Source organism: Salvia hispanica, chromosome 1, assembly GCF_029641045.1.
Source record: "Salvia hispanica isolate PSC_SH4W2 chromosome 1, Shi_PSC_v1, whole genome shotgun sequence".
In the NCBI taxonomy this organism is placed as follows: Eukaryota; Viridiplantae; Streptophyta; class Magnoliopsida; order Lamiales; family Lamiaceae; genus Salvia; species Salvia hispanica.
The window spans coordinates 61,742,815-61,769,826 of NC_142692.1; the positions used below are offsets into that span (position 1 = coordinate 61,742,815).

Here is a 27,012-nt window from a genome sequence, read left to right on the forward strand (position 1 = left end):
ATTCACTAGTAAGTAGCAACGAACAAATGTTGCTATTAATAAATTACTTACAATATTGCAGTGGATTGATATTCACTAGTAAGTAGCAACAGACAAATGTTGTTGGTAAACAATTACCAACGGAATTACAACGGACTCATTTACATTGCTAAGTAACAACAAACAAATTTCGTTGGTAATAAATTACCAACAATATTGAAGCGGATTGATATTCACTAGTAAGTAGCAACATACAAATGTTGTTGGTAATAAATTACCAACGGAATTACAACAGACTAATTTGAACTGCTAAGTAGCAACAAACAAATGTCGTTGGCAATAAATTACCAACAATATTGCAACGAATTGATATTCACTAGTAAGTAGAAACAGACAAATGGCGTTGGTAATATATTACCAACGAAATTACAACGGTCTAATTTTCACTAGTAAGTAGCAAGAAACAAACGTCACTGGTAATAAATTACCAACAGAATTATAGCAGACTAATGTTCATTGTTAAGTAGCAACAAACAAATGTCGTTGGTAATAAATTACCAACAAATTAGCAACGACGAACAGTGAGCGACTAATTAACAACGAATAATGTCGCTAGTAATATGTTACCAACAAATTTGCAACGGAAAATGGTTCATAAGTAATTATCAACGAACAAATGCCGCTGGCAATAAAATACATTAGCAACAAAATATGGTCCACGAGTAATTATCAACAGAAAAATGCTGCTGGTAATAAATTACCAACGGAATTGTAGTGGATCTTGGTTGCCTAATGTACTAGCGGAGAAGTTTCATTTGTGATATTTTCTCTTCAATGAAGAAATAAATAAATACGTAAAAATCAAATATCTAATTTGGAGCCCGATGTTGATAATTATTTAAAAAAATAGTTGAAAAATATTTATTTATAATAATTTGACTTTAATTAGTATTATGTTTGTTAATTTTAATATATATTACAAAATATTAATAATAAGAATACATTTTCAATTATACTTTTTTTATACAAGTGATTGATTTCTCTTTTAAATTCGTCCCACTGCAAGTGAGTAATTTTCATTTTTAAGCAAAAAAATAATGTTCTCTCCGCCTTAAAAGATAGACTATTTTACCATTTTTTGTCATCCTCTAACATTAGACCAAGTCTAAATATGGAAGTTTTTTTTACCAATTACACTACGTTTTCACTCTCTTTTTCTTACTTTTTACCATCTCTCTCTTACTTTACGAATTGCACATTAAAACCCATGTTATATACAAATTTGTCTATTTTTTTTGGACGTCTATTAATTATTTTATTCTCTCTTAATCTCTCATACTCTATTCTCTATCATTTGATTCAATATAATTTTCTCATTCGTTCTCATTATTGAATATTCTTGAATAAAACTAGTAAGGTAAAATTTGTACATATATTATCTTAATTCATAGTGTCCAATTTATATTATAATAATTTTTGCTAAATGTAAAAGTCTTAGTCCAGCTCAATTATCTATGTTAATGTAAATTAAATTGTATTGATTATTGTTTAGTCTATATAGCAATATTTAAATCATTCAATATATAACATTTCTTCAAACTATTTCATAAAGTCATCGAGTAAATAAAAATTAAATATAACATAATGACATAATAAACTAATATATTTAATTAAAACCATAATTAAAAGGAGAAATAATTAACTTTGTCTTTAGAAAATTTCTTGAAACCTACGAAACAAAGCCCAATAGTAATTATTTATTGAAACAAACCCTTAGGCATTAACTAAAATCTTACTATTAAATTAGGTCAAAATCCCACTGTAGGTTAAGTTTAATAGCACACAATTCTTCATTATACAGAAATTCTAATCAATCCCGCCGCCGACATTTCCTCTCCGCCGCCGCTGCTACCGCTGCCTCTCTCACCGGCTTGCACCATCCTGAACCTTCCTCTCACAGTTCTCTCTCCAATGTTGCTTCTAATTTTACTAAAGCATTATATATACAAATGTTCTTGTGAATTTTGATTGCTTTATATAAATTTCGTGCACATGTATTTGTGAATTCGCAATTGCAGATATAATATAGTTCCATCTGCAAATTGCTCTTAATTGATCATATTGCTTGTTAATGTTAATTAATAACTTTCATTTTTCTGTCTTTATTTTAATTCTAGTTGTTTATTTATTTATTTTTTATATATTAATTGTTAATAGATGCTTCATATCATGTTTATTAAGTACATTTTTAATGTCAAATTTCTTTTATTATTAGAACGAGATATGAATGCAGCACTTGTGGATGTCAATCTAGATGGGCACATACTTCTGGATGGAAGGAAGCAATTTCAAAGGAATACACATACTGGGTTTGGTAAGTGTGTAATATATAAAAATTCTTATAGTAGATTTATTATTTGTAGTAATGTTAGTCTTATTATATTTTGATAAATAGACGGCGGAAAAAGTTGTTCAAATCAATGACTGTGTGTATGAACCGTTCATGGTACGATAGAAGAAGTGAAGACTATAAAAGAGAGTATCAACCAGTACATGCCCCAACAGTCCCAACACTGTAGTCACTCTACTGTCAGTCTAGTCGTGATGATCTGCGGAATTAGTAGATTGACATTTGTTTTTTTATTTATAAACTAGTATAGTTTAAACTTATAACGGTACCAGATTTCATGTTTTTTTTTAAAAGTACATTACTATTACTTTATCAATCTATATTACTTGTCTACAAATTGATGTTGTTTATTTTATATTTTGTTGGTTTGCTATAAGCAATTTGTTGTAACTGGATAAACAAACAAATAATTGAAACAATAATGTGTAACTTAAACTTAGTAGCAAAATACCAATCAATGATTTTTTTTAAATATTAAATTTGGGCCGAATTGAGCTTATTGCTAATTTGTTGATAATTTTAGGACTAATTAAGTGTGTTGCTAACAGTTTGTAACGGACTAAGTTTGTTGCTAATTTTTTCGATCCCTTTTTGATGCAGATAATTTAGGAGCAAATTTGGTGCGCTGCTAATTTCGTTGCTAACAATTTGTAACGGACTAAGTTTGTTGCTAATATTTTCGATCACTTTTTTATTCCAACAATTTAGGAGCAAATTTGGTACACTGCTAATTCGTTGCTAATAATTTGTAACGGACTAAGTTTGTTGCTAATATTTTCGATCCCTTTTTGATTCCAACAATTTAGGAGCAAATTTGGTGCATTGCTAATTCGTTGCTAACAATTTGCAACATACTAAGTTTGTTGCTAAATTTTTTGATTCCCTTTTGATGCCAACAATTATCAACAGACACATTCTGTTACTAATTTGTTACTAAACCATTAGTAGCACAATTTTGGTTGTTGCTAAATTTAGCAGCAAGGAATTTACTAGCAGTGTTGATCTGTTGCTAATGCGTTGCTCTAATCCATTTTACTAGCGGAATTATGCGAATTAGCAACAAAATTTTTCGCTAGTAAACCGACAGTTTTTTGTAGTGATAGTAGTGGATGCATTTCTTTTCGGCACAAAGATTAAGAAAAAATGTGTTAAGTGTGTTAAGTAAATGAATGATAAAGTAGGAAAGAAAAAGAGGTAGAGAAATAACGAGAAAATAAAGTAAGAGAGAGTAAAGTAAGTAGGAAAAAATGTATTGACTTTTACTAAAAAGGGAAATGACTCAACTACTATGGAACGTACCAAAATTGCAAAATAACTCTACTATTATGGAACAGGTGAAGTATATTATCTTAGTATATTCTATAAATGGTTATGGTATCAAGGAAACAGCCAAATGGCACGACTTCTTAACCAACTTGATTATATCCCATTCTTTACCTAATGACTAGAATATTATCCACACAAAAAACAAAATATTTATATTTTACAACTGTAATTATTCTTTTTCCATCATATTCATTTTAATTAATGAGCATACCCTAACATATTTTTGGTCAAAAGTTGAAGGCCTAAAACATTGTAGTGGTGCAATGTTGGTTTGTAAAGTGATTTACAGAGATAACACTTTTGCAATCATTGATAAATATTCTCTTACAACTTTTCATTGGATCCAATTCAAATCTTGTCTTGTTGTACAATACAACTATAAACATATATATCCTCACTTAGAAGCAAACCAATATATTTTCAACTAATCCAAAAAAAAAACCCTCATAAATTAAAGCAAAAGGATGAAAACAACAACTGCCAGCTACATTATTTCCACACCACATACTTAAAAGCAGGATTCAAATTAACGGAACACATGATAATGGACAAACCCATTGAATGACGCCTTTTCTTTTTGAATTTTTACCGCTCTAACTTCAATTTGTTTGCAGCATTTAATGGTTTATCTTTAAAATAATTAAAAAAAAAAATGGTGTGTGATCAAATACTAACTAAGTTACGATAATAACTAATACCCCCTTCGTCTCATTAAAGATGATCCACTTTCCTTTTTAGATTTGTCCCAACCAAGATGACCCATTACTTTAAATGAAAAACACTTTATCTCTACTTTATCCCCTCTCTCTTACTTTACTCTCTCCATTTAACACACAAAATAAAGTTGCATAAAATCGTGCCGCCCAAGAAAGTGGTCATCTTCCTTGGGACGGAAAGAGTAACTAATATCAATTTTGTAGGTTAAAAGTATCAATACAAAGATATAAATTTATCAATTTTTTTGTGTTGATAAATTTATGTCTTTATGTTGATATTTAAATTTGTATATTGTGTTGATATAATTATGTCTTGATAATTTTAATACACAGAATTGAAAGTTATTAGTTATTACTGGTATAAAATTTTTACATGTTACTGTGGTAGCCAATGGTTTCCAGATAAGCGGATAGACAATAATTCAATCAAAAGAAATATGTTGATTTCAAAAGTAAAACTTTGAATCTGTACAAGTTTTAATTAAATAAAAAAGAGGAAGAAAATAAAAAATAAAGTGTTGGTATCATTTTCTCTTCTTCTTTGATTTTTTGCTTGAAAAAAGAGAGCCGATTCTGAATAAACTCACAGTATAATTTGGGGCAATGTTCAAAACTGGAGTAATCCGAACTCCATTGTTGTACGATCTGCTGCTGCTCTTCCCCAGCGACGGCTTATTGTAATGGTAGAATTGATTATTAAGCCCCGGCGCCGGAGAGCTTCGCCGATTAATCGGCGCTTCCCGCAGCGAATTCTGCTTCTGCATCACTTTGGCCAATACCGAGGGCTTCGGATTGGGAACGGATCCCGTGGAGTTGCTCCGCGTCAGAAACTGCAGCGATCGCAGCAGGCCGCCGCCACCGCGATCACAATTGACGCTGCTGCTGCGCCGGAATTGCCAGAACGATTTCGCGATTGGTTTCCCCTCTTCCTCGAGGAACTCGACGAGCCGCTTCTTCTTCGAATTATTGTCGTTTTTGTTAAAATTGGGGGCGATTTGGGTGGGTGGAGCGGTGGATTTGATCTGGAGGGGGAGGGGGAGGATTTTGCCGTTGGCGAAGAGCTCGTCTGCGGAGGAGAGTTGGAGATCTTGGGGGATGTAGAAATCGAAGTCGATTGTAGGATTCAAATGCAGATGATTGTGCGATTCGACGGGGACGGAGTCCAATTCGTTGAGGTCGTGAGAGAAGGAGATTCTAGGGCTGAGAATTTCTGAGCAGACATCGACCGCCATTGATGGAGAATATGAATACCAGAAGAGTTAATGAAGGTGAGGATATTTATTGTAGAATTAAAGGAAAGGAAGATAATTGGGTGTAGGAGTGAAGAGGGACATGGAGATTGACATTTTGTTTGTGTCAAGTGATTGAGGAAAAAGAATGAAAGCGATTGAATTTAAGCACCGAAAGGCTAAGGCATCTCTTTGTAGGGTAAAGAGAGAATGAAAGGAAAAGTGAAAGCGAAAGTGAAAGTGGGTGAATTTGGCGGGCAGGTGGCCTGATAATGTGGTTATGATGCTGGGTTTAATAATAAGGTGCGGTAATTACCACGTCTCACTGCAAATAATCACACGCATACATCGCTTGACATCTTTTTTTTAGGAATGGAATTCCGTGGTGTTTGCACGTGTTTACTGAGTTGCACGGATATCTTATTATCTTTGAGAAGTCGTGGGAGCACTAAGAGCATCTATTATAGGAGGATATTTTTTGGTGGACACTTTTTTTTTTGTCTATAGCCACTTTTTATTTGTCCACGGCCACAAAAAAAAAATTTCCGCAGCAATAGTGGACACTTTTGTTAGCCACATTTCACTTTATTTTTATTCTTTGTATATTTTAATTCAATTAGACTTAAAATTCTAGGACTAAAAATAATTAGAAAACGAGATAATAATAAAATTAAAAAGTGCGATGAGACCAAATATTCGTTGTATTAATGGATACCGGAAAATTATACAACGAACATTTTATAAAAAAAAACATATAAAAACAAATAAAAACACCGCCACCATCTACTCGGTGGCGGAGTCGGAATCCTCTGCCTCTTCTTTGTCGCCCACTCCCGCCGGAGCCGCCGCCCCTGCCCCCGCCGCCCCCGGCGTCGCCCCTGCCCCCGGCGCCGCTGCACATGAGCTCATAGTATATCGCCTTGGTGATCGGGTCGGTGGCGGACTCGTAGAAACGACAGTTCTCTTGCAGTTGTTTCATCAACTGCACATTCAGGTTCCTGTTCAAGACCACATGGGGCCCAGGGTCCACGGACTGAGCTCCAGAAGGTGCCTGCGCGCTGCGCGATCCAGACGCGGACGCCGAGTAGCGGGAGGAACCTGCAGACATTCGGGCGCTGCGGATACTGGCCTTCTGCCCCGGAGGGCGTGAGCGCCTAGTGTGTGTATCAGAGGGCTCCTCCGTTTGGGCGTCGTTGAGGTCGATTGATTGTCCGCCGCTGCTGCTGCTGTAGTTCCCGGCTCTGTTGCGTCTATTGCGCTTTGCCCCTTGACCTTCAGTCTCCTCTGTATAGATGGACTTGAATTTCGGGCAGTTCTCGAGAACGAGAAACTCCTCCCAGTGGGTGAACTTAGGCTTCCATAGCGCGTTGTATTGGGATACAGACAGAGCCTTCACGTCGGCTTCGTTGTGGCCACTCTCAGCGTTGAGAAGGTTGTTGCCGTAGATGCCCGCGAACTTCCTGGTGGGTGTCAGAATCCTCCCAAACTTTTTCCGGATTTGTTCCGCATCACGCGGTTTGGCGCCTCTCGGCTTGAACTCATTGTAGGTCAACAAAACGCGCTTCCAAAAGCCCATCTCGGTCTGATCGGTGCCAACACAGGGGTCTGATGTGACGGCATCCCATGCCCTCGCCACAACAATCGACTTGTCTTTGGTGTAGTGCCCGCCCCGACTCGCTACCGCCGCTGCCGCTGCCATCCCCGTCGCCGTCGGCCTTCACCCCACCGTCGTCGCCGCCGCCTCTCCCACCACCGCCGTTGCCGCCGCCCCTCCCACCACCACCGTTGCCGCCGCCTCTCCCACCACCGCCGTCGCCGGAACATCTCGTCGGCGGGGTCTCCGGTAGGCCCGGACTCATCAGCCCCATCATCTGCTCCAGTGTGAACCTATCGAAATCAGACAAAGGAGTCTGGGTGCGCTGGAAAGAGTGAGAAGGGGTATCCGGATGCGGATGGTTGGGCGAGTTCATAGTGGGTCGATAATCTCCGAATGCCGAACGACCCAAATTCCTCTGATGAGATGACTGACCCCGATATTGGGTTTGTTGCCACGGCGGGGATGTCAGTGACCACGACTGGAATAGAGGGGGACTGGGACTCGATCCCCGGGGGGTGGGACTCGATACCCACAGCGGAGATGGCTGGGAAGAAGGATAGTATCCGTATCCCGATTCTTCCGTGTCGGGTGAATCTTCGTCTCTCCCGTGCATTTGGTATAAAATTCTGAAGAGTGAAATTGGAGGTGGAGTGAAAATGGGTGTGGAGTGAAAAACAAATTGGTGGGGTATTTAAATAAGCCAAAAAAATAATTACAAATTCGAAAAAAAAAAAAATTAAAATAAAAACGGCGACCGCCGCGCTTCTCTCTTCTCCGGCTCGTCCACGCCGCCTTCGGGGCGGACGCGTCCTCCGCAGTAGCCCGCCGCGGCTAAGCCGCGATCGGAGTGGCCGGCGCGCCGCCCCTATAGTGGATGCTCTAAGAGCATCTCCAACGAGGAAAGGTAAATAAAAGCGGCCCCAAGACGCAACTGCGTCCTTCCCGAGCCGTGCCACTATATGCTCCAACGCTGATCTCGGGCCGGGACTCACGAGTTGCGCCCGGCCCCTATGCGTTAAGGATGCTCTAAGTATATCTTGTTTTTCAATTACTACTCCCTCCGTCCCAAGATAAGTGACCTACTTCTTTTGGGCACGGGATTTAAGGAATGGTATTTAAATAAGTTAAAGTGGAGAGAGTAAAATATGAGAGAGGGAAAAGTAGAGGAGAGAAGAGAGAATAAAGTAGGTGGAGAATAAAGTAAGAGAGATGACTTTTTGCTAAAAATGGAAATAGGTCACTTATAATGGGACACCCCAAAAAGGAATACAAGTCACTTATCTTAGGACGGAGGGAGTATTTCTTTTGGTTGCAATTTGAGTCTCGTGGAATAGCAAGTATACCTTAATTTCCTACATTATTTTGGTTCAATAATCATCCATTATTATTAATTTTTTATTCCCCAATTATTACAATTTTTTTATCCGAGGCTGCTTTGATTTCACTTGAATTTAGAGTTTATATAAAGTAAATTAAATATTCAATTTCAAAATTGTACTAATAAACTGTGACTCCACTTAGACTTACTTGTAAAATTGTAACCGAGACAATAATCTTTTGAATTTATTAATATTCGGACAACATGCGCATTAGACAATAATATATTACAAATTAACAATAGTTTGCAGACCATTCTACGTATACTACTTAACTTCGCGGTGTGGAATAATAATTAAGTAATGTCAATAATTTTATGAATGACGAATGATATGTCCAAACATAAAATGATGTCGCTACCTCAATTACTGTCCATAGACATGAGTACTTTAAATCTGTTTGGTTAGAGAAATAGAGACATTACTTTTTTTTCTTTTGCATTTTTAGCAAAAAAGGTTGCTTTCTCTCAATGAATGTAGCATTTTATTTGAACATTCGTGAATTCGAAACATTACTATACAGAGATACATTTGATGGAGATGTATGCATAGCATCAACTACATGGAGTACTACTTAAATTATTGCATTCTAAACCAATTATTAGAAATGTTAATTAAGTGAAGTATTGATATATCGAATTGTAATTTACGGACCAGTGGTTAATATTAGTGAGATCAGTCTTGCTAAAATGGGAGGGAGAACTACAAAGTTTTTTAAACGAGTGATACTTAGATTTAACTATATCAATTAATGGAATGTGTCGCATGAAATATTGAAATGAGGGGACGTGCACAATATGGATTAAACTCATAAGCTAGACCAGCAAAAATATAGGATTCTATTACAATTAGCACTAAAATATTGATAAAGATATTTTTAATGCTTAATTATTTGTGTTTCTAAATACCATCAATGCTTGAAAAACATCCTCATATTTTGGTCCTAACTATAACGGAGGAATACAAATGTAAGCGTCCTAAAAAAACAAAGTTTAAAAGAATTTATCCTCAACTTAGAGATACTTTGTTTAGTGTCCTAAGTTATGATTATTTTTAAATAATTTAAAACATAAGTAATTATATATTAGTTGGTGACACGAACCATATCAGTTGCCAACTGATATCAATTGTCGGGGACTCAAGTAGGGTCGACCGACCCCACAGGCGGTCCACCGAGCGCTGCCAGAAAACTTCATTTTCGACCTTCGACCCAGCACGCAGCACAACTCCAGTCCGACCCCACAGAAGCTTCAACCCCACCTGAAACCTTCTACTTTTTTCAAAAATTAAAGAGGAGAGAGGAGAGGTATATCTTCTTATATCTTCTTCTGCTAATTTAGTCAAGTTAAATAAAGAGGAGAAGGGGTTGCAAAAGTGAGAAAACTGATGTTGGAAAGATGAATGAGACGATCGTATATCTTCTTCTGCTAATTTAGTCAAGTTAAATAATTGAAATACTTTGGGCCTAATTTATGCAAATAAGTTGGCCACCAAAAATGTTAGTGTGCAATAAATTAAATAGGTTGGCTCATTGAATACTTATTTACGAAGCATGATTATTTTTTTAATTTTTGTTTCGTCATATACAGTTTCATTATATTTACATTTTTTTACTAATTTTTTAAAACTATTAGTAAAATTTTTGGTGCTAAGAAATTTAAATTGCTGTTGTAAAAATGGATATTCTTAACAATTAACTATCCCTCACAGAATATGACAATTTAAAATACTTATTTTTACATAATTATTTAAAGTGTGAACTACAAAAACAATCCCTTAGTTATGAGTGTATCTCGTCAATAGTTCCTGAACTTTTTAAAAATATTTACAATAGGGTTTATTTCATAATTGGTCCTTTTGCACTATTTTCGCCCGAAAATATCCCCAGAAGCGAGACGGACATTTTTGTCCCCTCATAATTACAACTTTTTTAATTTGATATTATTTCAAACTATGCACTGCATGCCATATTTTTTTTAGTATTGAATATGATATTATTTCAAAAACTAACTTGAATAGGGAAGCAGATATGAAATAAAGAAGTTTCTGCTTAAATAATACAAATATCATTTTAGATATCCAAACTATAAGAAAATTTCATACTAGAATACCTAGTACTAGAGAGAGAATTAATGACAGTTCTACCCTGATTTTATGAAAGTCAAAAAATACCCTTCGTACCTTTGAGTGGTTGAAAACTTGTCCAAATAGTAAAAAATACCATGGATTTGATTTAGTGTACCACCTTACTGGGACCAGAAAAAACAAATTTGGTACTTTCTAAAACGACTTAAAGATCAATTAAATGTTTATGTTTTATGTAATTATTTAGTGTACTCGGGCCTTTTAAGTAAAAACTCCGAGCTCATTCAGTGATCTCCCATTTTGCCATTTCAGTATGTCTGCGATTTAAAGTTCCATTTGTCTTTTTTTTTTTCATTTTAGATAGGTGATCCCACCATTCAACTTAAATCATTACACTTACATTTTATTATAAAACCAATATATAAAAAGTGACGTCTACATTTCATTAACTCATTCTCCATTACTATATGTCCAGAAATTAAAAGTGCAAATAAAATTTTATAAGGATCAAAAAGGTTAAAACCCAATCATCCAAAAACCTAAATCAGTTGCCAACATTTATCGAAATCTCCTAAGTTGAAATATGAGTGAAGTCAATTCCTTTTAGCTTCATTATTGAGGTCGAAGTATAACTGAAATATTCCCTCACATAAATTTTTGGCAAAAATACTTTTTCATTTATCTACAAAGTAGCCATAAAGTTACTCAACCATTCCTTAGACCATACTATAGAGCACATTACTACATCTTTATAAAAACACACACACACACATTGATATATTCAACCATGGAAAATAGGAAACTTTTTCATATACTATTGATCTCATTTTCACTCACACTTGCAACTCCATTTGCATATGGTTGGGGCTTTGAAGGCCATACAGCCATCTGCCGAATCGCGCAGGTTCGTCCTCACGTTTCGCTCTCCATTCTTTGAATCACACGTAACAATAACATATGCAACAGGCAAGGCTTACCAAACCAGCATTAGCAGCATTTCAAAAACTGCTACCAATAAACGGCGATTTTGGAGCGTTGTGCCCGTGGGCCGACACAGTGAAGTTTCGCTACCGGTGGTCATCGTCACTACACTTCATCAACACCCCTGAAAGCCTCTGCTCCTACTCATATGCCAGTTACATTTTTTTTCTGATTTTTTGTGAGGTTTTCTGATTTAAACTAAATAAAATAAAATAAAAATGAAATTGCAGGGGATTGCAAAGATAGAGTAGGAGTGAATGAGAATTGTTTGGAAGGAGCAATCAACAATTATACTACACAACTAAACCTTAAGAAAATGCCCCAATGTAAATGATGCATTCAGATATCATAAATTAATTCTTTTAATTATTTGTTCCATATCTAATTGTTGTAAACATAATTAAATTAGATAATCTAACAGAGGCGTTGCTCTTCCTGTCACATTTTATAGGAGACATTCATCAGGTAAAGAACTACTTTAACAAATCAAATTCTGAATTTTTTTTGGTGATAAAAATGATGAAATATTTGCAGCCGTTACACACGGGATTTGCCTCGGACAAAGGAGGTAACACCATCAATGTGCGATGGTTCAACAGAGCCTCAGAGCTACATCATGTGAGATAACTTTGATTTTAATTAAACAGGGTAATAAAAATGAGTCATAATTTCATGGTCTAAATCTCAGCTTTTTTGTTGATTATTTGTAACAGGTATGGGATACTGATATAATAAAAAGTGCACAGGGAAAAGGAGCATCTGCTACAACTCTAGATGGATTCATCAACCAAATTCAACAGAAAATAAATGTAAATCCACATTTACATAAGTCACATGTATATTTAATTGCATTACATTAATGTTTTTTATAATTTTTGGGATTTTAAAAACAGGGTCTATGGGCAAAGCAAGTGAATGAATGGGAGGCTTGCATGACAGAAACATGTCCAAATGTGTAGGTTTAGAAAAAATTAAGAAATTGAAGACTAAAAAAATCAGAAATGCAGAAGTGTAATAATGTGTGGATTTCAGGTATGCAACAGAGAGCATCAAAGCAGCTTGTGAGTGGGCTTATAAGGGAGTCCAAACTGGTTCAGTACTTGGAGGTTTACTAATTAATTTTAGCAAAATACTAAGTTTTATTGTATTGAGGAATTGTTTTTTTTGATTGGTTTTTTCACGATATTGCAGATGAATACTTCAAGACGCGATTGCCTATTGTAGAAATGCGAATAGCTCAAGCAGGGGTTCGACTAGCAGCAACTCTAAATCGCATACTTGCACGCTAACTACTCTTCAAACACCAAAAATGTACTATTGTTTAAAATAATGTTATGCCTGCTAATTGGAATATTATAAATAATTAAGAGGTCACTCTGAAATTATTTATAAAAAGATGCCAATGTTGGACTCGACACAAAATTATATAATTCGAACATTAAAATATGAAATATGTAACATTAAGTATTTATAAATTATACTACTTAATTTTTGATATTTCATTAATATTGTTTTCGGTATTAATAAGTAAGTAATTTTCAATAGTTAAAAGATGAAAAATAAATAAATATTACTGATATAATCTGAGATTTAATTTGGGGTATAAGTTGTTGGCAATTGCATCTGGTTTGTTACATAATTAAAAAGGAATGATAATGTGAGTTTTGGCACGATTTGAGGTATGACGTATGGATTTCACCAAAACTATTTAAATCGGTTTCGCCGGTATTTCGACCTGATGTTGGAAGACGAAAATTTATAGAAGACTAAAAGCCAAAATTTGGTTCTCTACATTTGTTCAAATTTTTTTTTATTCTTTATAATAAGTATTAAGGTTTATCTTTTGGTCACAAACACTATATTTTGATCCAAATTAATATTTTCCGTTGAATTTAACGGTCAAACGTGATTTGACTAAATTAATAACTTAATTATAAATCTAATTAACCAATTAACTTAATTAATTCAATATTAAAATTTATAAAATATGTTTTACCTATATCAAAATATGTTAATATTCATAAAATATTTTAATACATATAATAAAAAATATTAAAATTTATAAAATATTTTTTACCTATAGTAAATATAAAATTGAATTAAACTTATAAAATATTCAAAAATTTAATAATTTAAAATTTGTAAAATATTTTTTTCCTATCATAATATAAAATAAAATAAAATTAAAATTTATAAAATGTTCACAAATTTAATTTTTATTATAGGTAAAAAATATAATTAAAATATTTTACAAATTTTAGTTAATTTAATATTTGCAAATTGTAAATTAATTTTTATTATAGATAAAAAAATATCTATAAATTTTAATACTAAATTAATTAGGTTAATCTGATTAATTAAATTTATAATTAAGTCACTAATTTAATCAAATCACATTTGACCATTAAGTTTAACAGAAAAAATTTAACTTTGGACCAAAACATATTATTTGAGATCAAAAGATAACAAAGTTAATATAAAAGAACATACTCCCTCCGTCCCACATAATTTTATCCAGTATTTCACTTTGGGCCGTCCCATAATTTTACACACTTCACTTTTACCATTTTTGGTAGTGGACCCCATATTCTACTAACTCATTCCTACTCACATTTTATTATAAAACTAATACTTTAAAAGTAGGACTCACATCTCACCAATCTTTTCAACTCACTTTTCATTAAATTTCTTAAAATCAGTGCCGGGTCAAAGTGGGTAAAATTATGTGTGACTGAGGGAGTAGTTAATATAAAAGAAAAAAAAGTTGTAAAGTCTAAGAGGTGTAATAATTATCCATAATTAATCAAATAGTCAATGGTTCAATCTGTGCTATTGAAAAATAGAGTAGCCCTAAATTACATCAAATATATTACAGAAATTAATTAGTGGGACATATGGAGTATTTTCTAAACTATATATCATATATATGTTCTTAATATGTGTGAAAATTAAAAGTGAGCTACATATCTACGTAGAATTTGCAAATACGTCATCCATAATATAGTATCCCAAAAATTCGTGCATCATATGACAAAAGAATCTTTGAATTTGCAAAATTACGTGGTTTCCAATCCTGGGCCTATTTTACTTCTACTCTGGGCCTTGCTACCTCCCTTTCGACTTAATCCATTCAAGATTAAGAGGACCCAATTCATATATATAATAGGCCGGCTTAGACCTTTTGCAATTGCCAAAGGCCCATTTACAAGTTATAAAGTACGCTTACATCGACCAAGGATAGAGAAAACAAGAAATAATTATTTGAAATAGTAAAGTGGGGACCTGTAGTTGAAAACAAAAAAATTGGGTAAATTAGGCTCTATAGTGTTTGATATTAATTAGTAATTGATTTGGGCTCAAATGCGCATGTATATAATCCGCGGTTGAATACTCCCTCCGTTCCACTCAAGATGGCCACATTCTTGAGTGGCACGGAATTTTAGGAAGTGTTGTTAGGTGGAATAAAGTAGAGAGAAAAAAGTTGTAACGACCCGCCCATCTAGGGTATAATAAATGCGGCGATCGTTAACTAGGCGGACTCAAATGCATCAAAGATCATAGGCTAGGGTTCCATTTAAAGAAGGAATTTTACCAAAACATTTAATGAACAATCAAGTAGGAAAAAAATAATGCCTTAGCAATGAAATCCAACAAAAGGTTATCACAATAAATGCTTATCAAAGTTTCCCAAAATATTCTCAACGGTTCCATATCCAAAATAATCCCACGAAATAAAAGAGTTTAAACCCAACCAAAAGATCACAAGTTTTCATAATATAGCGGAAGCGATCAAGAGAGAAGTGAGGCTATGTATGGAGACACAACGACACTTAAAATTCCAACAGATCATGATATTATTTTCTACTCAACACCGCCGCCCGCTCGCCACCGCTCAACCTGCACATAGGGAAAACACATGCAGGGCTGAGTACTTATAATCATACTCAGTGGACTCAGTGCCGAAAACAGTTTTATCAACAGTAGTAATTATCATGCCATTTTCAAGTGTCCATCGGGGTTTTAACTTTAGAAAGACCCGAGGCACCAAAATATATTCTTTATCAAATATCACGGTCGCGCAACCATTTTTCTCATCGACGTTTACCATATCCTCATTCTACATGACAAGGACTGCGGCCGCAATCCAGGTCACTAGACCGGCCAACCCGTACGCTGACACTCGGTCTAACATTGGTGTACACTAACCCAAGTAGAGTTTGCGGCTCTACAAGGATCCGAATTCGATTAAATCAATAGTGGCATAGCCACGAGGGATAGGCACGACAAAACAAATCAAAGCATGATAACACATATCTCATTCTCATCAATATCAGTTTAGGACAATGTCCTTATTTTAAAAGAAAGCCCACCTCGACGGCTTAGATTGCAAGTATTCTCTTCTCCTCGTTTATCACGCTGAGAGCGCGAAGTATCACCTTTAAATTAGGCGTATCACAAATCAGTTTCAATCATTGATCTCAAATCATGCATGTCTCCCATATTTCCCTTTTTCCCATCGATTATTTTCAAAATCATCATCCAAAATCAAAGTATGATTAGCATGTCATTCTTATTCAATGAACAACTCCAAATTCACCATTAAATCGTGTCACGCATGAGTGTTCCACACACACAACACACGTATACGATCACCACACATGTGCACGCACGCCGAGGCGTGCGCACACACACACACACGACCACTCACACACGGCCACACACACACACACACTTCCATGCATCCCAAAATTCATCAATTTATTTCCCCTTCACTCAATCTAAATGCATGTGGACTCAAGAACATCGATTAATTGGTAGAAGAAGAGGAGATCAAAGATTAAAGTACCTTTTCCAGAAGAGGAGATCAAAGATTAAAGTACCTTTTCCAAAAGAACAATCGGTAGAAACAAGTTATAGCCTTGATTCTTCAATAAAATCTTGAACTCCAACTTGAATTCTTCTCAATTGATGAAGAAATCTTGAAGAAAACTTGAAGAAATTTTGGAGAGAGTGGGGAGAGAGATTTCGAAAATAATGGAGAGTGGGGCGCCGGTTTTTGATCTCTAGGGTTAGGGTCTCTCTCTTATTTATAGAGTGCCAACAATAATATCTCTAATTAAATAAATTAGAGATTTGAGAAGATATGGAGAGATTTGAAGAGTAGTTGGCGTTGAAGCCGTTGAGAATTAAGAGGATTTCAAAAATTTAGGCTATTTTAATTAGCCTATACTTAAATTCAAATATTTTACGGAGTAGAATAATATATCACGGAGCAGAATAAATAATTAAATCCTCTTCCAACAAAAGGAAATAGGCGTGTATTTCAAATCTTCCAAGGGATTTGAATTTCAAATCCTAATTTAATTAGGATATGCAATATCTTCTTAGATTTGGCAAGATATGGTAAGATATTCTAGCATATTTATATTTATGCATGGAATAGAATAAATAAGAGATCAAATAAATAAATAATCCATTCTCCCACAATATATGAGATTTTCGAAAATCCCATAGAAAATCTAAGGTGGAGTTCGAAAATTCCATGTAGGAATTATAGAGTATTTGGACTTTGGATTTAATTTGGATAATTATCCCAAACAAATAATTAAATCCAAGAATAATATTATTTCTTCTCCAATAGTCATAGGGGTCGAAAATTCCACACATATTAAATAATGCTCCTATTTAATTCCCACTCATCCCTTAGGAATATAATTCACCACACTTATATTACTCCGCATCAAATATTCACACCCAATCAATCATTTCTTCACCTCCTCCTCTTTTTCTCAACGCATTGACCTTTCAACGGCCACGTCATATTTTCCACATCTTTGACTATTCAATAGCCACATCATAATTTCAACAAGTTGACTATTCAACTCAATCTCCATTCTCATACGCAATTAGGTCACAAAGACTCCATGCATTTAATTACTCATCAAATAATTCATATATCATAGCATTTAAGGCATTTAATGCAAAAATTTTATAACCCGAAAATTAGGGTTTGAAAAAGTGGGGCGTTACAAAAGTTGTTGAATATTTTAACGAGGAGAGAGGAGAGAATAAGTTATTTTCAAAATTGGAAAGTGACCATCTTGATTGAGACAAACATAAAAGGAAAGGTGGTCATCTTGAATGGACGGAGGGAGTATATATTTAGACATAGTTTGCAACACTATTTGAAGGGTAGTTTTTATTTTCAATAATTAATCAATGAATAATTTAGACATATTTTGGACATCTAGGGTTTTTGTTGAGAGATAAGGAAATTTAGGGTTTTTGTTGAGAGATAAGGAAATTAATCAATGAATAATTTAGTCATGAGTGGATTTTTCTTGTTACAGACCTAAGAATATACTCCCTCTGTCCCACTAGAAATGAAACGTTTTCCTTTTTGGGTTGTCCCATTAAAAATGAAACGTTTCTTAAAATAGAAATAACTTTATCTCTACTTTTCCCTCTCTCTTACTTTACTCTCTCTTCTTTAACTCACAAAACAACACTACATAAAATCCTGTGCCGAAAAGCAAACGTTTCATATTTATTGGGACGGAAGGAGTATATTATACAACCCTTCTAATTTTAGATGTTGAATCTTTTAAGAGATAGTAAACCCCATATATACTATAGTACTAGTTTTAAAGTCTTCTACATTTACCTTAATTTATCAATTGGTATAGTAAATTAAAGTAAATTTTTGTTTAAGAAAACGTCTTTGTTAAACTTCAAATAAATTCTATCGATATTACTATATTCTTTTATTTGACACTAAAGAAAACCTAAAATAATCAAAATCAAAATTTAAGACCAAAGTCCCAATTGTTGAGTTGTTGTAATGGAAAAATAGCTGGGGGGCTAAAGTAGAAAACATCACGGACGTAATCGGAATTGGAAAGATAGGAGTACGTAGTGCTCTAGGTTATTGGATTTGTGCAGCTGCTGCAATGAATGACAAACACAGGCATGCTTCCAATTTATTACACACTTTCATGCCTTTCTTTCACCTTAAAGCACACGTCTGTTTCACCAAAAATTCATTACATTATCTACAAACGCACATCACCCATCATGCAAAAACAACATATCACAGGTGTAAATTTTTTAAATAAGTCAAGGTTTCTCATATATACTCAACATTGATTCTCCATGATTGTTCTTTTTTTTTTAACAAGATCATGGGGTAAATCCATTTATCAGTTTAACAGTAGTATTTTAAAAAAAAATTGGTTTAAAGAAGCACAACATATACTGTTGTTTAATTATTCCTGCAATAGTAGATGTGACAGATACCAAAATAATGTCCACATTTATCATTTTGGTTCGTTCATAAAATAATGTCCACATTTACTTTTTCCATTTTTGAGAAGTAGACTCCAATTTCCACTAACTCATTACACTCACATTCTAATATATATAAAGTGAGACCGCATTCCACTAACTTTTTCAACCAACTTTTCTCTTAAAACTTGAACCGGGTCAAAGTGATACTTTAAATTGTGGACCCCACTTTCCGGACTTATTTTTAATTAATTTCCTAGTTTTTTTGTGATGGATCTTTTCAGTCCTTAGGGTGTTCTAGCTGCTTATAAATATGAGTATCTTTATTTTGAATGCCAATTTTTTACTAATATATAAGATTATTTACATTTTTCAATAAATTAGGGTTTCCCTGATCGCTATAAGTTGAAATTGAATGTTGTATCACCTCGGAGTATCACTATGGTTAAACTCCCTCAACTAAACCACCTCAAACAGAGATTAGAAAATGTTTAATTAATTGACAAGAGTAGCAAAGGTATTGTCATCGAGAATTAATAAACTCTAATTGTAGATTAATAAATTCTAATTGAATATTGATGAAACCTATTTGGGGTGTGTAGATGAAATTAATGAAGAAAAATTGTGAGGTTTACAATGAAATCTAGAAGACAAAACTAGTACACAGTTTGGCTGTACATGAGATTATAAAACATCATTTTGATGAAGGATTGAGGGTAGGACAGAATAGTGCCAAAATTAGATACAATAGGTATACTTATTCTGGTTGATAAAGTGCCATTGGTTTTGGCTAAACAGAGAGGTACAATTATGGGTTGATATTGATCACATTAAAGAGGAGAAACAAATGGAGAAAAATTAGGGTACATGATGTTGCAGCTTTAAACATGTCTAAAATATGCAACGCATTTTGTAAGCTAAATCTATTATACATACTTATTATTTATATAGGTCGTCGTCTTTTTGCCTAGTTAGCCTACTTTTCATAGCTCTCATATAAATCATGCTGAAAAAGATACCACAACCGTAAAACCTCTTCAAATTTCAGGTCTTGTTCCTTTCACCCATTAATTCTTGAGATTCCTAGAGAGAGAGAGAGAGAGAGAGAGAGCAACGTCTACTGCTCTCTGGTTTTCTTGGAGTTTAACAGTAGATCCATTCTTGAAATATACTCCCTCCGTCCACAAAAGTAGTCTCATTTGTAGACGACACGCGTTTTAATGAGAAATTGGAAAAATAAGAGAGAGAGATGAGAAAAAATAGGTAAATTAAGAAAGATAAACTTTCAATTTTTATTAACGAGACTATTTTTTGTGTTCATCCCAAAATGACAAAATGAGATTATTGTTTGTGGACGGAGGGAGAGTATAGGAAGAGGGATAAGCTTATTTTAAAGGGGGCATACAAGTTGTTTCAAGAGCTTGGGAGTTAAATAAATAAATAGAAAAAAAATACATATGGTTATTGCCAAACAAGATATTTTTATGGACAAGCTCAACAGTCAACACATACGCAACGATTTCCGAATACAAATCATTAGGTACAAAATGTGCATACATCGAATCTTTCATCTTATATAGGGGATGAATCTTATGAAACCGCTACCTTGTCTTTCAAGAATCAAACATAACCTAATTATAACTGTATAATTTCTTAATTGATATCTATCAATATTGGTAAAAATATGTGTATGTTTATATTAGGTTATTGAACTTTGGACTAATTCTAATATTTTTCACAAAGTTAGAAAGCGTGGTGCAAAACATATGAAAAAAACAGACTGAACGGAGAAGTAATTCAGAGAAACCCTAGTTTCTGTGAAACGAAATATTTTTATAAAAAATCAACTGCGTCCAAAAACAAAAACAACGCTATGTCCGAAAAAACAAAGGAAATAAAACGCAAAATAGAAAATTAAAACTACGTCCAAAAAATCAGTAAAATGTCGTTTTCACCCCCTCAGATAGCCAAAATCCATCGTCCTTCGATTCCAAATCGCGTTTCGCATGCACCGTGCGAATTTCAAGTCATTCTGACACCAATGGTTTTAGCCCGATTTCTACATTCGAATTGCATCAAAGCGGTCTTAAAATCACTAACATTTGTAAGTACGCAATTTTCCCAACCCGATCTAAATAATTTTTTCTTTCTTCCAGATTTTGATCTTACTTGGCTAGCTGTGAAATCTATGTAGTTTCTAAATTATACATGAAAGGTAGTCGCTAATTCTTGAATTGGATGTTGAATATCTGACTAATATGATAAAATTTGCTTCATAGATATGTTGGGTTTAAAAAATAACCCGCTGGAGGAAATTGACATCAATCTTAAAGTTTATAATTTTTACTATCATTTTCAAAGTTCGTAAAAAATACCATAATTCGCCAAAGTTTATAGTTAATTTAATTAAAAGTCACAAGTTATAATTACATGTTTGGTGGTGCATATAAGTGTTGTTAAAAAAATCTTAAAATCTTGTCTCACATCGACTTGGTAATGATTGTGTCTCATCTATATTAGTATGGAAAATCCTCCTCTTATGAGGTATTTTAAAGAGTGAGTGACTCATTTCTTTACTCTCTCCGTCCCACCGAATATGATTCACTTTCTTTTTTCGTCTGTCCCAATCAAGATGACCCCTTTCTTTTTTAGAAAATATTTAAAATTCTCAATTATCTTTTCTCTTTCTTACTTTATTCAACTCTCATACTTTTAAACACCCAACAACCTTTTTCTTTCTCTTACTTTTTGCATCTCTCCTACTTTTAAACATCAACACCTTTTATCTCTCTTACTTTATTCATTTATCTTACTTTTAAACACCCAAGAACTTTCTCGAAAGTATAATATCAGAGCAGGCAACTCAATAATGAATCTCTTGTTTTTGTCTGTCTCACGTGTGGAAATCTAATATTCATTCCTTCCAGCCCACACCGATATTAATGAATAACCTTAAGAATATCCATTAGGAAGAAATTTGTTGTACATCAAAAGCCTATTCAGAATTAGTGTATTAATTTTGATGTAGAGCAAGGAATAGTTGTCGGAGCATGCATGATTAGGGCACAGAAAAATGGACAAAGTCGCAAAGCGACAAGCAGCATAACCTAATGAATAGTTGATCTATTAAGGGAATAGTATATCTATTAAGGTAGCTGCCCTTTAAATTTAATTATCTCCATAATTTTGTCAGCATGTACACTGAAACTGAGTCGACCTTTTATGTACCTCAATTTCATCTGCAGCCTTACGCCGAATATTCCAACTAAATTTGTACTACTACTACATTTTTTGTACAACATATATTCAACCCTACCTAAATTTTACTTTCATCTTTTAACACGATACTACTCCCTCCGTCCCATATTTGGAGTCACTTATTATGACTCGGATTTTAAGAAAGAGCTGAAGTGTGTAATAAATGAAATGAGATGGTGGAGTGTGTAATAAATGAAGTGAGATGGTAGAATGTGTAATAAATGAAGTGAGATAGTGAAGTTGGTTGAAGGTGAGTCCCTTTTGACTTTTGATTTTTGTTTTGATTTATTTTGATGTAAATAATGACATTTTTATCTAAATTTGAAGAAGAATGGGGTAAAATTGTATGACCAAATATGAAAAATTCTAAAAATGACTCTTAAACTGGGACGGACTTTTATAGCAAAAAGTGACTCTTAATCTTGGATGGAGGGAGTACTAAATAATTATTTTCTAATCATTCCACTCTATGTGATACATTTTTTTTTGGAATGTCTCACTCTAAATGACACATTTCTACATAAAGAAACATCACACTCTCTACTTTTTACTCTATTTTCTCTACTTTACTCACAAAACAAAACTATATAAAATCTTATGCCGGATTAGAAATGCTCACTTAGAGTGGGACGGAGGGAGTATTCATTTTGTCCCATTAAAAATGACACGTTTTTCTTTTTGAATTGTCCTGTTAAAAATAAAACGTTTTCTAAAATAGAAACAACATCATCTTTACTGGTTCTTCTCTCTTAATTTACTCTCTGTTTTTATTAACTTACAAAGCAACCTTGCATAAAATTCCGTGTCAAAAAATAAATGTTTCATATTTAATGGGAAGATGTATACTACCTTTTAGCAAATCTCCAGTGTACTTTTAAACGAGAAGTCATTTGATTTTTATGATACTTTATATACTCATATAACATCTAGAGAATGTAAATACTTCGAATAAGAAACATTACTTAATTATTTTTCTGATAAAATCTTAGTCGCGTTTGAAATATTAAAAACTTGATAGTACTATTATTTCTGAATATAGTCCCATTAATTGCAATTTAAATAGCAACAACATACACTTGACCATTTCAGGAATGACAATTACTTTGAAAATAAAGTAGCTTTGCATGCAATGATGAATTCCAAACCACATCCGGCATTAATTCAATAAGAATTTGTATAATATGTCAAATAAAATCAGTCCACATATAATAGAGCATGCTGTTACAAATTTTAAATTTACCCCGAAATGGTAAAGATCCAAATGCACAATATATGCCTCTTATTTGAATATGAAAAAATAAAAAGTCTTGTGACGTACTATTATCTTAGTTTGAATGTGATGTGAAACCCATATTTGCAGGTTCCACTTGCCCATATCAAATTATTGAATCACGCATGGTCGATCGCCTCATGATTTCTTCGAATTTGCATATCTATTTTAATATTATCATAATTAATTAGGGTCCAATTAAAGTTTATTTACCTATTATTTGTTCGCAATTTTAATTCTTCTATATGTTTGGATCTTCTACTAATAGACTTTGAAAATATAATTTAGATCATAAAACTACAAAGAACCAAAATCGAAAATTAGATAATATGCATCGGTATGCTATCATTTCGGATGAAAAATGGATAGGGTATTAAAACCAAAACATTCTCATCATAGAATCCTATGATTTTAGGACCAGTTATTTGAGGACATGACCGGAACCATTGATTCGACTAGCCTCTTGAAAACGATATATCAGTTAGCAATTGAAACTAAAAAATGGAGTACTAATATATAACTTTCCCACATCTGTATAAAGAGAAATTAAAATCATTATATAAATCTTATAGGCCACTCCTCCTATCACTAATGTTCCATGTCCCCTACCACGAGTATCATAATATCATATAGTCCCCCATTTTCCTTTCTTTTTCAAAATAATAAATGTCTTCCGTACAGTACTAGTAGTATGTATTTTTCGTTCAAATGATAATAGATTATTGTGCGTTTGTAGTGGCAGTCTTTACCATTAGATTTATCATCAAAGTGGTTAAAATTAAAAAGAAATATAGTAGATTGAAGAGACCTATTTAGCCTATAGGTACCTCAAATAGCTAGCCCTTGCTTTCTTCATAAATATTCCACTTAGCCTAGATAGGAGAAACAAAATGAAGTAATTCAAATTTCCAATTGCGTTATTAGGCGTTTCAATTAATATTACTCATAATAGTAATATCATAAACAATACTAACACAATTTGACTATCTGTATTCATAAATTTGACTATCTTTACGCATATGTAGGTATTTAGGAAAATCTATTGTTTATCAATTTTTATGTTTTGAAGTACTTTTATTTGACATAAACTCCAATATTTTTATAAAAAAAGAGTAAAACAAAACATTCTACTTTTCATCCTAAATTAATTTAATTTTTCATTAAAATAATGGAATAAATGATGGCATTACCCACATCCTATTTTGCTAATTTTATCTGATGACTGATGAGCATTTTTCTCATGCTATTTTAAATTATGCTTTAGCGTCTATCTACTTCTAGCCTGTCTATTTACATTTGTGTATGTTAGTTTCTTAAAAACATAAAGAGATATTCTAGTGCATCCGCTCTAATTCTCTAGTAGTACTAATAAGTATGCTATCTTGTCTAATTAAAAATAAAATATTTATTTTTTATTTTCTCATTAAAAATAAATCGTTTTCTAAAATAGAAATAAAATCATTTCTATTTTTTCCTTTATGTTATTTTACTCTCTCTTCAATAACCCAAAAAACAACACTATATAAAATCATATGTCTGATGCCAAATATTGTGATATATTTAATGGGATGGAGGGAGTAAATCCTAACTAGGTCAAGATGTATCTAGATATATACCCAAAACTTTTTTCATTAAATAAAATGGAGCATGCCATATCATATAAAGTTGTAACAAAAAATCACATAGCATTTAAAATAGTCTAGAAGGATGACATTCAAAATCACACATCACATTATTCCATGGACAAATTAAACCTGTTGGTTTCATTTATTTAAACCTAAGTTGTTGTCCACCTTCAACAACTACAATAACAACATTCTTCTACACCAAACATATTCATTGCAAGGCAGAGAAAAGTGAGAAAAAAGAAACTAAAGAAAAACACACACCACACATCCATCCATCTTGAAATGCGAATTAATGTGTGAGAATGAGAGCTCAAAAAAGGGTTTGATCAAAATACAAAACTCCATCTCCCCTTGCAAATCCACACATCCATCCATCTTGAAATGGAACGATGATTTCTACCTCCGGCCCCAGCTGAGCCCCTCATGATCCTGATTGTGCATCGATGAGTCACCATCGAGGCCCCGGGCAGCTGCAACGGGGGCACCGATACAGGTGTAGAAGCTCCCGTTGGGCGGAGGGGCGGCGTAGCAGGAGTTGGAGAGCATGTAGTAGTCGCTGTGGGGAGGCGGCGGAGGCGACGGGAATCCGTACTGTGGCTGCGGCGGTGGAGTGGTTGGGAACATTCTAGAAGGTGCAGATGGGTATATGGATCTGAAAGCTTCGTCCATGCTGCTGCTGCTGCTTGCTTGATGAAACCCTCCGCTAAATCATTCACCAAAGCATCAGCATTTTATTCACTAAATCCCAAACTTATTTGCGACGTTGCATTTAAATAAGCTAATTTATGTTTTTAAATTTACCACCAACGCTTCAAAAAATATCCTATTGTTGGCGTCGTAAATAAGCAAAAGATTGAGTTAATTTATCATTAATTTAAGAAAGACGTGATGGAATTCATAACCGTTTTATTACCTCGAGACGTAATTTATGTGAGGCGGAGCAACATCGTTACTGAACACAAGCTGACGAGCCTTGTTCAGGGTTTCTGTCTCCCTTTCTGAAACATCAAACAAAAAAAAAACAATAAAATTCCAAAATCCGAATTGAGTAGGGATTGACGGAGCGTTCTATAAAAACATGCCTTGGCGGTGGCGATTCATGTGTCCCCCAAGGGCTTGAGATTTGCAGAATTTGAGGGAACAAAACCTGCACTCATACACCTTCCCACCTTCATCTTTTTCCTCCTCACCGCCGCTTTTCTTTTTCCCTGCAATTTTACTAATTTAACCCTATTTCATGCCCAAACCCTAATTTCCTCTTTTAGGGTTTCTTTTTCTTCTCAAAATCAATTTGAAGCTCAAGTGATTTGGAAAGCATAAAATAATCAATCTGAGAAACAAAATCCTTAAAATTAATTGGTGCTAAAATCATAGTGTTATACCAACCAAGTGGTTAGTGTACCTGCAGATGAAGAGGTGTCGCCTAAGGTCTGTTTGCCGTCTCTAGAATAATCTTCAGGTAGATTATTGAGGTCTAGTGAATTGGCTTCTGATCTCCTGAAAAACAAAGCAAAGACAAAATTAATGAAAGAGAGAGAGATTTAGAAAGGAAAAGTATAGTTAGTATTAAATGAAGATGAAGCTAGAGGTAAAAGGGGGGTTTGTGTGGGGTGAGGTCTACATACATGGAAGCGACAGAGTTAATTTAATTTTATGAAAAAGGAGGGGATGAATTTGATAATTGAGATGGAAGAGAAGTAGATAGAGGTCTGAGGGCTAGTTGAGTGATGGTGAAGAAAGTGAGCGCAGAAATAGAAATGAAATAACGATAAAGGGAGAGAGGGTCTCGTGACTATAAAAAGGAGAGAGTGAGGGCATTTGGTTTGTATTGAGAGAAAAAGAGAGGGACGTTGCCTTATTTAATTGGCTCGGC

At 34.0% G+C, this 27,012-nt stretch overlaps 3 protein-coding genes across 3 annotated transcripts; 1 reads left to right on the forward strand and 2 right to left on the reverse strand.

Annotated features, from left to right (window-relative positions):
* Positions 1 to 4,852: 4,852 nt before the first annotated feature.
* Positions 4,853 to 5,862, reverse strand: LOC125220276 (uncharacterized). Its single transcript, XM_048122434.2, has one exon. It carries the CDS (start codon positions 5,661 to 5,663, stop codon positions 4,956 to 4,958), a length of 708 nt encoding a protein of 235 aa, XP_047978391.1. The 5' UTR covers positions 5,664 to 5,862; the 3' UTR covers positions 4,853 to 4,955.
* Positions 5,863 to 11,505: 5,643 nt separating this feature from the next.
* LOC125219934 (endonuclease 2-like) lies at positions 11,506 to 13,196 on the forward strand. Its single transcript, XM_048122029.2, has 9 exons — positions 11,506 to 11,622; positions 11,685 to 11,853; positions 11,930 to 12,025; positions 12,109 to 12,164; positions 12,234 to 12,317; positions 12,413 to 12,508; positions 12,593 to 12,654; positions 12,732 to 12,805; positions 12,891 to 13,196. The coding sequence occupies exons 1-9, from the start codon at positions 11,506 to 11,508 to the stop codon at positions 12,986 to 12,988; spliced, it is 852 nt and encodes a 283-aa protein (XP_047977986.1). The 3' UTR covers positions 12,989 to 13,196.
* Positions 13,197 to 25,224: 12,028 nt separating this feature from the next.
* On the reverse strand, positions 25,225 to 26,905 carry LOC125185435 (zinc finger protein JAGGED-like). The gene is made up of 5 exons (XM_048081965.2): positions 26,765 to 26,905; positions 26,542 to 26,636; positions 26,222 to 26,347; positions 26,053 to 26,137; positions 25,225 to 25,842 (listed from the first exon to the last, which is right to left on the reverse strand). Coding segments are annotated over exons 1-5 (615 nt in total). The 5' UTR covers positions 26,767 to 26,905; the 3' UTR covers positions 25,225 to 25,535.
* Between the last annotated feature and the right edge of the window lie 107 nt (positions 26,906 to 27,012).

What these genes read in the sequence shown, in the direction of transcription:
- LOC125220276 (XM_048122434.2), bottom strand. Translation starts at nt 5,663, where the DNA reads ATGGCGGTCGATGTCTGCTCAGAAATTCTCAGCCCTAGAATCTCCTTC.
- LOC125219934 (XM_048122029.2), top strand. Translation starts at nt 11,506, where the DNA reads ATGGAAAATAGGAAACTTTTTCATATACTATTGATCTCATTTTCACTC. An exon ending in GAGCCTCAGAGCTACATCAT is followed by an intron (nt 12,318 to 12,412) that starts GTGAGATAACTT and finishes TATTTGTAACAG; the next exon opens with GTATGGGATACTGATATAAT. An exon ending in ACAGAAACATGTCCAAATGT is followed by an intron (nt 12,655 to 12,731) that starts GTAGGTTTAGAA and finishes TGTGGATTTCAG; the next exon opens with GTATGCAACAGAGAGCATCA.
- LOC125185435 (XM_048081965.2), bottom strand. An exon ending in CGACACCTCTTCATCTGCAG is followed by an intron (nt 26,348 to 26,541) that starts GTACACTAACCA and finishes GTAAAATTGCAG; the next exon opens with GGAAAAAGAAAAGCGGCGGT. An exon ending in CACATAAATTACGTCTCGAG is followed by an intron (nt 25,843 to 26,052) that starts GTAATAAAACGG and finishes TGAATGATTTAG; the next exon opens with CGGAGGGTTTCATCAAGCAA.